This window comes from Macrobrachium rosenbergii, chromosome 52, assembly GCF_040412425.1.
Source record: "Macrobrachium rosenbergii isolate ZJJX-2024 chromosome 52, ASM4041242v1, whole genome shotgun sequence".
Lineage (NCBI taxonomy): Eukaryota > Metazoa > Arthropoda > Malacostraca > Decapoda > Palaemonidae > Macrobrachium > Macrobrachium rosenbergii.
The window spans coordinates 2,487,488-2,503,119 of NC_089792.1; the positions used below are offsets into that span (position 1 = coordinate 2,487,488).

The 15,632-nt window shown below is 35.3% G+C and overlaps 1 protein-coding gene and 1 long non-coding RNA gene across 4 annotated transcripts in view; both read right to left on the reverse strand.

Moving 5' to 3' along the window:
- LOC136833878 (uncharacterized) overlaps positions 1-5,645 on the reverse strand; it is a 135,525-nt gene extending 129,880 nt beyond the window's left edge. Inside the window, exons 1-2 of one of the 2 annotated variants that reach the window (XR_010851607.1) lie at positions 5,576-5,645; positions 4,512-4,955 (exon numbers count right to left, since the gene is read on the reverse strand). This is a non-coding gene — a long non-coding RNA (uncharacterized lncRNA). The remainder of the gene's footprint in view (positions 1-4,511; positions 4,956-5,575) is intronic. The other variant, XR_010851608.1, reaches the window with a different exon arrangement.
- Positions 5,646-10,671: 5,026 nt separating this feature from the next.
- LOC136833994 (zinc finger protein ZFP2-like) overlaps positions 10,672-15,632 on the reverse strand; it is a 42,157-nt gene continuing 37,196 nt past the window's right edge. The window contains exons 13-16 of one of the 2 annotated variants that reach the window (XM_067096280.1): positions 14,977-15,021; positions 14,472-14,723; positions 13,726-13,808; positions 10,672-11,758 (exon numbers count right to left, since the gene is read on the reverse strand). In XM_067096280.1, the coding sequence (XP_066952381.1) occupies positions 11,678-11,758; positions 13,726-13,808; positions 14,472-14,723; positions 14,977-15,021 (461 nt within the window). In that variant the 3' untranslated portion in view covers positions 10,672-11,677. Of the gene's footprint in view, positions 11,759-13,725; positions 13,809-14,471; positions 14,724-14,976; positions 15,025-15,632 lie in introns of both variants that reach the window. The other variant, XM_067096279.1, reaches the window with a different exon arrangement.

A 15,632-nucleotide genomic window follows, 5' to 3' on the forward strand; every position in this document is an offset into this window, starting at 1 on the left:
AAAATAAAAACTACTTAGGCTAGAGGGCTGCAATTCGGTATGTTTGATGATTGGAGGGTGGATGATCAACATACCAAATTGCAGCCCTCTAGCCTCAGTAGTTTTTAAGATCTGAGGGCAGACAGAAAAGTGCGGACGAACAGGCAAAGCCGGCAAAATAGTTTTCTTTTATAGAAAACTAAAAAATGCAAATTTTCACGGGGCAGATAACTGACACTATCCGCTTTATGAACAATAATAGTAAAGTACACAGAAACATTTTAACAGACGGATCCAATATCTGATACAAAACAGATGCAATAAAATTCAGTTAACAGCTGCAAAGGGAATCAATTCCAAATCTTGGAATAATTTTCTATAGCGAAAAATTGCAATGTATAACTGCCCTCCCATTATAACTATAGCAAGAACATGTCTCCATTGTAGCATAATAATAATAATAATATCATTACCTATTAGGCCTACGAACATGGTCAAAACATGAACCACAGTACACAACGAAATTTGTGGCTTTATTAATCTAAGTAACAACTCAAAGACTTTCATCGTTTCTTTTCAATAAAACATAAACTAAACAATATATACTCTGAACCTTGAAAAAGATCCTACTGAACAATAACACATGAGCGTGACGGCCGAGCGACTGCCTTGTCCTACTGACAGACGGTAACGAAACAGTCATTGGGTAATGAGAATACGTCGCGAACTACATAACCGGAGGTAATGCCACAAAAATCGCAAAAGAAAAGACCCACTTTTAGAGCTACATTAACTACCAAGTAAAAAAAAAAAAACCAGAAAACAACTCGTTAAATAACTTATACTGTACATAAATCTCTAGGCATATACAGAATTTCAGCAATGCAACTATTGTATTTAACTTGAAATTACATTTCGAGCTGGCAAAATATGACTCAATATGCTTGCCACCAGTTTTTCACATCCAACTAGACGAAATATGAATCCGTATAAACAAAATGGTACCGTCAAAAAAAAGTAGAAAATCTCCTGTGTGGCAACTTTGCGCCTAGACTGAAATGGATTTTTAAAAAATCTAAACACGATTTAGAAACGATTAATGATGTTATAAACGTCAAATAAAATATCAACAATGAAAAACTGATGTTCTAAACGTCAAATAAAATATCAGCTATGAAAAACATCACCATGGAAGATGATAGTATGCTTCTCCCAAATTAGTAGTGTGTGTGTGTGTGTGTGTGTGTGTGTGTGTGTGTGTGTGTGAGAGAGAGAGAGAGAGAGAGAGAGAGAGAGAGAGAGAGAGAGAGAGAGAGAGAGAGACAGCATTCTTTCAATAAATCAGTAAAAACTATGAAGAGAACATTCAATAAATCACAAGAGAGAAAAACTATGGAGAGAGAGAGAGAGAGAGAAGGAAACAACAAAAGTCAAAGGCAGTAACACAACAATATCCTGCAGCATTTCACGGCAACAGCAAACCCAGCAAATGACCTTACGACACCCAGCTGGTTTCACAGTTCAGTAGAGGCAGACAAGTGTTCGATACGAACAATCGCGCCATTTCCAGTGCTTTCGTATCAACGCTTACAAAAGATTTTCTTTTAACGTTTTGTGAATTAAAGCACTGCGACGGGAACAACGAACGCTTACGCTATTATTCCTTCAGCGCAATTTCAATTATGAAATCAGCAATGGATAATTTTTCACTGACAATAACACCCGGTCACACACCAGAAGGATCATTAGGCCTATAAGAAATCACCATGGGCGGGAAAACAAAAATCTTATAGAGCATTGGAAGGGAAGTAGGCCAGTGACACTAATATCTTATTTTTGGAACGCCAATAACCCAGAGTTCATTTCTAGTACTACTTTCATTAACAGGTGTGTTTAGATCGTAAACTTACTCAGTTTTATCGATTTCAATAAGTGTTCCCTATCAACCTAGTGAATATAAACGCCATGGGCAATGTACTTTAAACGAGTCTAAATGTCACATTGCTAAGCTCACTATGCCCTTCCGAAGGATTCGTTCATAAACTTGAATTGAAAATGGAACGAATCGTTCAAATAAACATAGGACGGATTACGTGAAAATGCTCATAAACACCAAAATCGCCCCCGCCCCCACCATTTTTTTTTTTTTTTTACTGACCCTCTCCTTCCAATATTTGCTCGGCAGCCGAAACATCATTCAAACCAATTCTGTTTAGGCCTATGCCCGTATTGCTTCAGAGGACTGTCTCAGAAACAGGCTAAAGATCGACCAAATCTAAACAGAACAACCCAAAAACACTGAGTAAACGAACAGATAAATAAGACAGCATATTCAGCATAAAAATTTTAAACGAAAAATAAAAGAATCAAATACGGAACTCTCCTTCCGGGTTTTTTGGGGGGAAGGAATAAAATGTTCCTCCCAAAACGAGCTCGCCTTTCCTTTTCCCCCTGTGGTGTTTCAGACGACTACCGGTGCCGAAAAGAACGACATAAAGATGACTGTGGACCTTTATAATATTTCAAGTGGGCAGATAGAAAAAAAAAAAAACCGTCCTTTAAAGGGATGCAATCCGAGTGCCGCGGAAAAGTTCGACAAAGAGGAAGCTACGAAGACGTGCCCGTGTCTATACGAATAGAGCCTATGTACAGTATATACACACGACTCTTGTGTATAGATACAAACAACACACACATCATATATATATGTGTGTGTGTGTGTGTGTAGGCCTACATAGCAGTACTGCACTGCACGCAATTTCAGGGTCCGTGGATGTTGACAGTATAAGAATAAAGAGAAAAACTGAACCTGTTTAAATGCACCATTTACGACGTAGGCTTATAAATGGCGTAAAAAAACTGAAGGAAATCTGGATAAACTTATAAGTATTGTAAAATGGCTAAGGGAGGCGAAAAAGATAGAATAAAATGCTCTGGGACAATTTGCTCAAGTGGAAAAGTAGGTGAAGTACTATATACTTTAACGAAAAACCTTATAGTTTTTAGGTGATGAAAAAGTGTTCTAGGCCCATCGATGTTTGAAAGAAGGACTATGGTCCAGGAAACGAGAAAATCATAAATGGCGCATTGCTGGTGAACTTTCCACGTCAGTGTATGAAGCTGCTAACATTGTAAGAATTTTAATGTATGTGAGGTTCATCCACGATTCAGCAGTTACAGTGCATTAACATGGAAACGACAATCCACTCTACGTGCGTATTTTAAAGATGGGATGCCGGATCTGCCTATGGTCATCAATAATTCCAACCTATGGTGCATCAATAAATATCGTAATTCTGTAATCAGTAAAAATCTACAATTCTGTAACCTGCAAGGCTGTATTTTTCAAATTACAAAAATGATTAAAAATGTCGACAGCTCCTATTTTTAATCATTTTTGTATTTTGAAATATAGGCCTAAAAGCCTTGCTCCCACAGACTGCATAATTGTGGATTTTTACTTAAGTTCCACGCACCGTCTATGGCTATATACCCTTTATTTCAAACAATTTTCGAATGTTACTGATTTTTAAGCACGGGCTCTTGTTCCTATCTCAGACCACGAATAACCCAGGCTGAATTTTCAGTAGGCATATAACAAGGAACTGTTTGAGAGTTTGAGATCTGCATGAATGCTTCGTAACGCATCGATATTAATTTAGAGAAAAAGACGTAAAATGTAAAACAGAAAACGTGATAATATTCTCAAGAGAAAACAAAATCTTAGAACTATATATATATATATATATATATATATATATATATATATATATATATATATATATATATATTAAAATGTTGTATAGTATGAATAGAATTTTTTCCTCTTTTTTTTTTAATTGTATGGTGGTTTATATCAAAATAATGTAAATACTGTACGCTTAAAAACAAAAACTATTCTTAACTACAACTCAACATGTTTTGCACACGAATCTAAACAATCTTTCAAAAGAATAAAGGGTATGGTATGAATAGAAATCTTTCTCTTAGGCCTATTTAACTGTATGGTGGTAATTATTGGATTTTAAAATAAAATAAAAAAATTTAAACTGTTTTTAACTATGTCAAAAAAGTTTTCACACGAACGTATATTTCAAGTACTATATATTAAATAAGTAGTACGGTTATTAATAAAACACACACACACAAGTGCTTGTGAAAATTAAATTAAAATCTAAAACAAATTATTAACGAGTTTTGTGAAATTAAAACTAAACTGTCAATGGGTGTCTTGAAATTAAAAACATTACCAATGAGTTTTGTGAAATTAAAAAATTAAAGTTTTTATCAATTATCAGTTTTTGTGAAATTAAAACCAAATATCAATGTTTTGTTATCAAATTACGAGTTTTTTAAATTAAAACCAAACTGAAATTAAAACCAAATTATCAATGTTTTGTGAATTACATCCAAATTATCAATGTTTTGTTAAATTAAAACCAAATTTTCAAAGAGTTTTGTGAAATTAAAACCAAACTATCAACGATTTTCTTGAAATAAAAACCACATCATCAACGAGTTACAGTACTGACCTTCTTTATGCTTCCTGAACTTATTGAAGATGGAAGACATGCTGCTGTGTAGAGAAGCTTTCGCAATGACTAAAGAGAGTTTAGAAGCGAAAGGGTAAAACTGAGTTTAGTAATGGTCTACGCAATGAACTACACGATCCACATAATCCCAAAGGCAATCCGAATTATTATTATTAGACTGGAACAATCAGACTTGAATTGAAACCAAGTTATTATTAACTTTTAATTATCAGCTTTCAAAATGTTCTGGGCCCACAGCGTTTCACCATCACCTTGCGGTATGCCGTTACAATGACAGGCTTGTAATACCCCTAACGATAATTAAGATCCAGTAGTAATTAATATATTTATCTCGATCCGATCACTCTGGTACTTCACACTAAGGCTTTTCTCTGTGTAACTTTAACTGTCACGCTTACTGTCATGTTTACAAACTGTAATGCACTGAAAATTTCAAGGTTAATTATAAATAAACGTTTTGATAAATTACAGGCCTATGCCTGGTTGAGTGAGAACTCGCTTCAGCCAACTGTCGCTCTTCAGAAATCAAGATTTTTTAGGTTTTATCTTTTTAAATTGAAACTTTTTAAACTGAAAATTACTCAGATGAAGTTTCAACTTTGTTTGTAGACCATATTCACGTAACACATTAATAAAAACACACACAGAGACACACACAAATAAGATAACCAGGAAAGCTTATCGTTATCAGTTCATTCTTCGCAATTCCACCAGTTGGGTTACCAGTGTCCTGGTAATATCTATTTTAAAATACACAAAGCTCAACGTGTCCTGGTAATATTTATATTAAATACACAAAGCTGAGCGTGTCCTGATAACATTCACATTAATCACACAAAGTTTCACCAATTCAAATCACTTGTTTGATCCAAATATTCACAGAAGCCAATAAACAATTTCTCTTATATAAAAAAATAAACAAACCCGAGGCACCCTAAAAATAATATTCGGCCATTCGCACAAATTTTGTCGATTGTAATTCCAGGTTATATAATTTTAAAAACAAAGCTTGATAGAAAATTAAGAATAATGGACGCACGCACACACAATGCCACGCGAGAACCACAACAGCGGAGCGGAACAGCGATCACCCGACAAACACGGAGGTTCCCAACACACTGAGGCCTTATCATTTTGCCTTACCCTTTTGCCTCGTATCATTGCCCCGCCCCCAATCATATCCCCACCTTCGTCCCCACCCCCACCACCCTAACATTCACATAATTGCCCCCTTTATTACCAAGAGTGATTTCAAAGTGATATAATTTGTTACGTTACTTACGTTCGAGTAAAGGAACAGAAGTGACGTAACACCTTGCCAGTTCACAGTAAATACTGTGACAACACAAAGATAAAGATTTAGATTCACGTATCAAAGTATTTCTCGTATAAAGGAAATATTTTGATATGTCCTAGAACTGAAATATTTTGCTATGATTACAGTGTTTATTGTGAAGCGGACAGCAGTTACATTCTGAATAATAATAAAGTGTATTTACGTAAAAAGTAGCATATTTTTTATATACAGTTTTGTCGTTAGCTATCTACAACATTGCTGCCAGAATAAAATTATCATAAAAGTACAGGAAAAAATAAAAATAACTGAGATAGAATGAATGCATGTATTTAACTATATTTTTACTATTGTTAATAACTGGACGAACAGTTGTGACGGTAAAATAGAACCTAAATGAGACATATAAACCCTCAAGATCCGAGTTCATAAACAAGGCCTAGAGAGAGACATTGCTTATAAATGTAAGAAATATTGACGCGAAATGAAGTGTGAAAAACAAACGGTGGCTGATAAACGAAGTAAAACAACATACAAATGAATCGGATCTGATACTCTGCTATCTTAATAAAACAAGATATAAGTGGGTCCGTAAACGAGCTTAAAGTAAGCCAGCAAGAGAAGCTGACTGAAAATGGAAAGTTTAGACTAATGGACCACACTGGCGAATGGTTAGGAGTTATTAGCAACAATAAAAATTTCTTACGTATTTTGTCGAGAACAGCTAAGCCTTGGTAAGACGAGAAAGATGCTCCCCTGAGGATATTGCCTGCAGAAGTTATGGGGTTGGTTTACTGAGTTATTTATGAAAATTAGGCTATGAAGCCAAGCATTCAGGCACTTTCAGCCATTCAGCGCTAAGACAGTGAAAAGAGGGAATTTGGACGGCCGGATGAAGAGATGAAAAAAAAATCAGATGAATTACAAGAACTACGAAGTAACAATTGGGTAGGTTGGACAGAAAGATTGAAGAGAGGTAGCCGAAATGAGGTAAAGTAAAAGGAAAAGACCACAAGGTGCGTGTAGCTTGGCCGAAGGGACGCTGCAAATAACTATTACTACTACATTAAGAAATCTGTAAGGTGATCCACGAGAATACTTAGGATTGAAAGTATTAAAGAACGTGACTTCTTAATAAAGTTTCGAAACTTATGCGTTAATAAAATACTCATAAATATGATGAGAAATTTCTAAAACAGGAGCTCGGTAGTTGAGACAGTTAACAACAAGGCAGTTAAAAGAAAAAGTAAGCGTGGTGACTGCTCTCTGGGCTGGAATGGGGGATTGGAGGAGGGGGGTGACTTCCCTTCGCTCTTTCCTTCGGCTAAAGGAGCATCTGCCTGGCTTGGTATATGATAATGAGGGACTTGTGTATTTTATATAAAATAAACCTCCGTGTAAAGATGGAAGTGTATATAAACATCGAAAAATGCATTTTACGTTACAAGAATAACTGCAGTTCGGGATTGCACCAAGCTTGCAATAGACAATGCAAAATTGTGAAAAGAGAAGTTATTAAGAGCTTGCGTCACAATATATATAAGTGGGAGAGCAACCGGTTTGAGGTGAAAGTGAGCATAAGGCGAAGGTGCTTTATGCCGTCCTTGAACGTTTAATATCTTATGGATAGTTTGATTCGTGAGAATTAGGCAATAAAGCCAAGCACTGGGGTATTTTCATCCATTCCATTCTTAAGAGGGTGAAAAGAGGTCACTGGAGTAGTTAGATAGCAAGATGGTAGAGGGGAATCAATAATGGAGGCAAAGTATAAAAGCTAGGAGCTGAAGGAACACTGCAAACAACCTTTAGTAATGCCTAGAATTGAACTGAATTTAGGGTTTAGGCCAAAGGCCAAGCACTAGGCCAATGAGGTCATTCAGCACTGAAACGGAAATTGACACCAAAGGTTTGAAAGGTGTAACAGGAGGAAAACCTTCGCAGTTGCACTATGAAACAATTGTTAGGAGAGGGTGGAAAGTAAGATGGAAGAAGGAGAATTTGAAAGAGGTACAGTAAAAGGAACAAAAGGAGTTGCAGCTAGGGGCTGAAGGTACGCTATAAAGAACCTTAAGTAATAATGCCTACAGTGCACCGCATGAGGTGTACTGGCGGCGCTAACCCCTACGTGGAATTGATTGATTGATTATAAAATTTAGGTCTTGAAGACCAAGCTCCGGAACCCATCAGGATTATTCAGCGCCATAATGATGGTGAAAGATATAAGTTAATGATATGATTGATAATGAATAGGTGAATGATGACATACTAGTAAAATTCAGTGCTGAAATTATGAACGTAAAAATTAAGAATGATTTTGGATAGAACCAGCAAAAATAAATATATATTAAACTTTTATGTTCAAAATATATATTTAGTATATAAAATATGACTAAAATAGTTACTTAATATACCAAGATCATATCTCATTAAAATAACCAGATTCTTTCAGATAAGCCATGGAGTAATGCCTAGGTTGCACCATGTAAGGTGTAGGCCTACTGATGTCACTACCCTCCTAAAAAGTTATGATAGGTTGATGCAAGAAGTCAGAGAAAGTACACTAAATGTGGCAAAGTTGCAGGGGAAAATTAATGGTGAATGGAGTACAAAGGGATGATGTCTGTAGATGATTTTATACTGACTGGGGACAAGTGAAGAGAAAGTGAGACTAAATGTCAGAGTAAGCTATAGGGTAAATGAAAACCACGAAGGTGAAGTGAATGTTAATATGATTGGTGGAAAAATGGCAATGTTCTTTACATATAAGTTTATTTGGGACTAAATGTAATGAATGAATGATGGTAGGATGGAATGTAATATAAAATTTAGGCATAAGGCCAAAGCTCTGGGACCTAAGAAGTCATTCAGCGCTGAAAAGGTAATTGAGAATTAAGGTTTTAAAGGTGTAACAGGAGGAAAACCTCGCAGCTGCACTATGAAACAATTGTTTGGAGAGTGGGAAGTAAGATGGAAGACAGAGAATATGAACAGAGGTACAGTAAACAGAATGAAAGAGGTTGCAGCTAGGGGACCAAAGGGACGTTGTAAAGAACCTTAAGTAATGCCTAAAGTGCACCGTATGAGGTGCACTGACTCCGCTACCCCTATGGGGAGGATGAGGGAAGAGAAGATAGGTGAAGCATGCAAGATAGCAGGGTGTGTGCAAAAGGCAGGTGGGAATGTATGCTTGGACTATTAAACCAACTTTTCCTTATGGAAAGGAAAAAGTGTTGAAGCTGTTGAGATTTGCTGTTTGTGCAGTGCATGAAGCTTAAGCAGACTTAATAGGGCAAGAAATGTAGAGTTCTGTAGAAGTGGTGTAAAGGGTAGTGTTTTGAAAGTACAAGATCATAGTATTTTGAGAGGGTTCTGTCATGTGGAAAGAATGGATAATGATAGCTTGGTGAAAATAGTTTATTATTAATAAGTGTTAGGGGTACAAAAAAGTTAGACCTTGAAAGGGTATGAGATGTGAAAGAGGTTTTGGAATGGAAGGGCAGAGGTGCATGAAAGATTGGGGTGAATAATCCAGAGTGTGTGTGTGTATAGGGAGCTTAATGCTTTACTTTTGAGCTTTCTGAATAGGTATGTGAAGCAGATAATCTTGAGGAAGTTTTACTGCACAGAGGGACCATTCATAATCCAGCAGTTAGTGTGAAAATAAGGCAATGATTTTAGCTTTGGCTTCTCTCCAGCTATCTCCCCATTAGGGGAAAAGCCTTAACGTTGGGAATGAAAGACTAATTTCTGGGAGGGATAAGCAGCAAAAACTGCTATTCATTGATCTTGCCAGTGCATATGACCTCCACTGGAAACTCCCACTTTAAAATACTTGAGTCACAGCCATACAATCCACAGGAGTACAGTGAATGACTTCCTCATCTTCATGCCTTTCCTAATTTTGAGTGTCATCTTATTTAATAAACTTCAGATTCTGTTGCTGACTTATGAAAACGATTCAGGAATGATCCATTATCACAAATGTCAAGTCTTCATACACTGGGCAAAATTCATTTCCAGCTTTAATGGCAGACACATAAAGTGTTGGCTGTGGTATTTTGGTATTGATCCACATTAACACAGCAATGGCATCCACATAGAGTGAGAGATCCCCTTCCTCCATGTTGAGGGGCACTAGTTCAAGTACGGAATGTGAATATTAGGCTTTGAAGATAAGTAAACCAGTCTGTCTGGGAAGTTTGCAAACATTTTTGTTGCTTATTTAGATACATGTGTGTGTGTATGAGTGTCTAAAGCTAGATAGCTGTATGAGAGGGCTTTGGTGTGAGAAGCTAAATTCTGTTTAGATTTTTTATCATTGACCTTCAGAGTTCGTTGATACCATAACTTTTGTTGCATTAATTACTTTCCATTTCTTCTTAGCTTGTTCTCAACTTTGTTTAATTATGACAGACTCTATTAATGCAGATCAGGTCTGTACCTCAGACTGCAGCGAACTAAAACTTTGTGAAGTTCAGTGGTTTTAAAAGAAATTTTCTTCCTGTTTCTATTACTCGTTCAGATTTTCCACTGCGGCTGAAATTTTGATATAATTTGCTTCTTAATGCTTTTCCTTATTCTGTCCTCCAGAAAGAACATAACACTAGTCTTGGCTATTTTGCCATGCTTGCTGGCATCTTGAAGTCACTTTTTGTCTTCAAAAATAGTGCATTCTCTTCACTATCAACTAGGTTACCATTCTGGGAGGCATCAACACCATGACGAACTGGGAGCACTTCTAAATTAGATTGGAAGATTACAAACACTGATGAAATACTGTGCATAGTATTCTAAACATTAATGATTCAATTCTGAAAATGCTTACAGGTAAAGTGAAAACCAACAGTCATGATTTATTTATTATCAAATACAAAAATATTTACACAACTATGAAATTCACATAGCTTCATTTCAAAGCCTTTGATTTTCACTGGTATTTACAAAAATACTGTATTTAATTTTGATAAGAAGTGTTGTATACATAATTATACAAAGTTATAGAAGCAATCAAGTAATATTTACATATCTTTAATACCTGTACTAGGCTCAAATATATGTTACAGGTATTTACTCTACATATATTTATACTGTAGTACCTCATGTAAACAAATTTTAAGTTGCTTCTCCAAAAGATCCCAAGATTTTAACAAATGTTGAGAAAATAAAAAATAAACGTGACTAAGATTTAGTTAGCTGACTGCATAGCTCATCAGTCATGTTCCTTGCTCTCAACAAGCTTTCCTCAGTTAATGCTGAGACACCTGCAGACTCTCTAAATCCTATATAAATACTTCAACAAGCATCTAAACATTTACAGACGTAACTGTTTTGCCTTAATAAAGAATGTATCTTTTGCATATGCAATTTTGAAAGCTGAACAGGATTCCAGTCACATTTGATATTACTGAAATGATCCCAACAAACTTTTGGTTAGGCTAAATATATAACCTTTAAACAATATAATTTGTACTCGCAAATTATGGTAAGCTGTTTTGTGCACAATCATTTTTCTAGAATATTAAAATATGTGACCTCTCTATAGTGTTAACAAAATAGGGCACTTCTACAAAGGTGTTACTGTACATTTTTAGAACACAGGAGACAAATAAATCTCAATGCTATGAGTCGTTAACTGAAGTGAATTTATCAAATAATACCAAGTATTCAGCAACTGTTACCATCACAGGATTATGATGCTTAAAATGCAGATTGTACATATACATATTCATATACACATACTAATAAAACAGCAAATTTTTAAGAAATTCATCAGTAAAATCAAATAAGTTTTCAAATGATTTTTTTACTCAGTTTTAAACAATGTGAAGAACAACCTTACCAATAAATGCTCTTAAGGATTAAGGACTAAAGTGATCCTCTGCTCTGAGGCCTCTTCTTCTGAAATGTTGTGTGACTGTTCATCAACTTCAACCTAAACAAAATAAAAACAAGGGTAAATTGTTAATACTGAACACTAGACATTGTAGGGAATATGAGAATCTAATTCAGGTCTGAAAATAATAATCCCAATTTTGTAACAATTTTATAAAACAGGTTTTGACATAGGAAACACCTATTTTTGGTAGTCGCTGTGAGTCCTCAAAGAAGAGAGATACTTCAAATGAGAATCTTGCTTTTCCCATGCTGCAATCATGTATAGAGGGGATCCTGATGTACCTTCTAGTAAGAGTTTCAGTTGCAAGTTTAGCAATATAGAGTATTATTGGTTTTTAGTTTTAGTCCAACTGACGAACCACTTTCACATGAGTTATAAGCAGTCTGCTTGCTTTTGAGAGGAATTTCATTTCCAAAGAACCTCTTTAATTATCTGTCATGTATTTTAACTTCAATAACATCTTGATTTACATATCTGTGCCTCACAAAGATTTAGGTCTACAAAATCTGCTGGTTTCTTGATGCTGTAATGTTCTTGACTCTGAGCTTTCGTTTATGAGGCCTGACCCAATTTTTAGTATAATCTACATACCAAAGGTTTGGTACAGTGGAGCATAACTGCCTCCTAGGTAACAGAATATTCAATGCTTACAACAGGCTTTATCAACAAATCTTAGTGTGGCAAGTTGGATGGCATGGTCACTGTATTCCTTGTTAGGCAGCATCTCAACTTACCCAACTTTAACCTTTAGATTTTTTTTAACTTGCTGGAAAGGTCAAAGGGACTCAGAGGTCCCCAAAAAATATCAGATTTCACATTGAATGAAAAATCACGTGTAAGGAATAGCGGATACCAAAACAAATACCAAGGTACTGTACACTGTAGACAACTCACACACTTCATTTTCAAAATACTATCCTTTGCTTCCATGACTTTACAAGCAGATTTGATGATTTTAAAGATTTCTTATACAATTACTGTCATGTATTCAATGTTTTGAAATACAGTACAAATTCCATGATGTGCTGACAGTCACTGTTAAACTTGTTTAAAGGGTACTTTGTATTTTTTTATGATTAAGCGTATTTTCTTCATCTTACTACATGAGCAAAGTAAAACAAGGTAACTGAACTTTGTGCCAAATACTGACACTTACCAAAACTGTAATAAGAGTGCAATAACTGTAGCCTCAAAATTTGACTTTATACCTCACACCAAAATTATAGAAATTCAACTAAAACAAAAATGAAACATAATTAATCAAATTACTACAACATGCAATGCATACTCCATGATCAGCTGATATTCAAGGGATAAAAGGTGTATGTAAAGACTGGCAGATTAGTAACAAAGCACTTACATCAATCCCAGTCTGCAAAGGAAAGATATCCACTAAGGAAATTTGCAGAACTGTGTACAAACCATTAACAAAATATAAATATTGAAAAAATTATAAAAATAATTAAGTGCAAAAATGACAGATTTTGAGAGGTTGAGAGGAAGGCCACTTTTAACAAATACCTGGACAAGTGACTGCTGGACTTATTGTTATAATTACCAAGCCCTGATAAAAAAAAATGATACTGTATTCTCCTAAGTATTTGACTACAGTAAAATGTACTGTGCTGTATATGCTTCGCTGGAATAAGAACTGTACATACATTAGAGACCTAGTAAAGGTAGAATAAGGCACAGAAACTATTCGACTACAGTATACTATTCCTAAATCCTACATGCAACTAAAACTAACCTACATGGTTGCCAAACCTAACCATTTGCAAGTGAGGAACTAGTTACAATACTTACCATTTGGAATGGCCGATGTACGCCAAAAACTTCTAAAGAACACCTTGAATACTTTCAACTTCTACATACCATTTCCTGATAAATCATGAAAGCTACAACCAAGGTAAAATTACTAACAGTAATGTAAAAAAATGGTAGCACTATTAGACATGTAACTTTGAACTAAGACAATATTGATGTGTACATTCCACACATACCTGATGTATGTCTCTCTCTTGAAATGATGTGGATGCCCCATCTTGAACTCTACTGCCATTGCTCAGTACCACCATGTAATCACCTGCAGGTGACAGTTAAAGATTGGTGAGTTATACATAAATAGTTTTGAAAAGATCTTACCTAATGCTAGGGAGAAATGCTTCAGGCTATATTGCTAATATACTTGAACAAGTTTCAAGAAGTTATCATGCATAACTGCTGGCATTTCCTATAGAAAGGTTGACACTATAAGGTCCATGCTAAAGGAAAACTAAAACTAGAAAGCATTCTGCCTTTAATGAAAGCTTGTCCCCAAAAAATAAATTAGCTGAAATCATCCAATAATTTTCAAGATATCACTTGAAAAAAAAGGCTGACACAGAAGAAATAATTATCAATGGTCTTGCTAACAACTTATTATCTGTACTGTATACTGTACAGGGAGTCCCCGAGTTACAGCGGCTCTGACTTACTGCATTCCAAACTTACGGCGCTTGTTCCAATATATTCATCAAAAAATCAGTTCCTGGTTACAGCACCATAATCCGACTTAGGGGCTGTAACTAGGATTACAGCACCATAAATGAGATTATTATCCCTATTATTATTATTATTATATTAAGATCCGACTTACAGCAATTTCCGACTTAAGTCACACCGCTGGAACGGAACTCCCACCATAACCCAGGGACTGCCTTACAAATCAAATCTGTAACAAACAATATAATTTAAAGCATAAACTTACTTTCTAACTGAATATGTATTGGTGCAAGCTGTGAGAGTGGAAGTGAGGTGATACTGCCATCTTCATCAATTGAGACAGCATGGCTGACACTACTGTCCTCTATTTCTTGGATATACTCAACTGATTCGCAAGTCTCTTCCGCTGCACCATCTACTTTTGATTTACTATTTTCAGACTCGTCAAGATCATCCCCTTGATTTATGCTGCTGTAGCTGGCTGTATGTTCTGCCAGCCACTGTGTAACTGGCACACCTTTGTGTGAAAAAGAAGAATGACTAAAGTCTTACAAAGAATAAATTTAAATCGTTATAAAAAATTTTTTTAAATGGCATACTGTAGACTCTGTAATGACCACAAACATATACAACATTTCTCAACATTATGTCACACAAAGTTGCACTGATCAAATTAATCTATTTTAGAAGAGATAATTACAAATGAAAAACATTAAATCCTTTAATATGGAACATTATACAAACAACGTAGGAAAACTGAAAAATGTTACCTGGAAGTCTTGCTGTAATTTTAGTAGAGAGCCTAGGATTTGGTTCTGCTACATGTATAAGAGAGAGAAGGAAGAGGTTTTGGTTAATATAACTGCATCTTGTTGCAAATGAATATTATATGCAATTTTTTTTATAAAAATACATAGTACTGTAAAACATTTTTTAAATAAAAACAAAACTTTATAATACCACTGTGATATTCTGCATTACACTGCATTCTTGATGAAATCATATATATGTCCCTAAGGCACAAACATACCCTGGCAAATCCTGGGCATTATCATATCAATGAATCTACTATACCAAAAATGATGGGTATCTGCAAATTACATCTCATAGCTGTTAAACATGGAAGATAACCAAGTACTGTATCTCTATTCCTGGCTTTATCAACATTCATATTCAAAACAATCTTTTTCCATGTAATGATGTGAAGTACTGCCTATATCGTGTCTTGCGTAGTGCACTATATAATATTTAAACCTTGTTTACAGTGTCCCTTCAGCCCCAACTAAATTACTTTTGCATTTTACTTTTCATCTCTTCTCTTTGGTATCCTCTCATTTAGCTGTTCACCTTCTTTACCTTTTTCTTGCACTTAATTTCCACATCTTGTTTACAAATCCTTTGGGCCAATCTTCTGAGTTTAGCAATA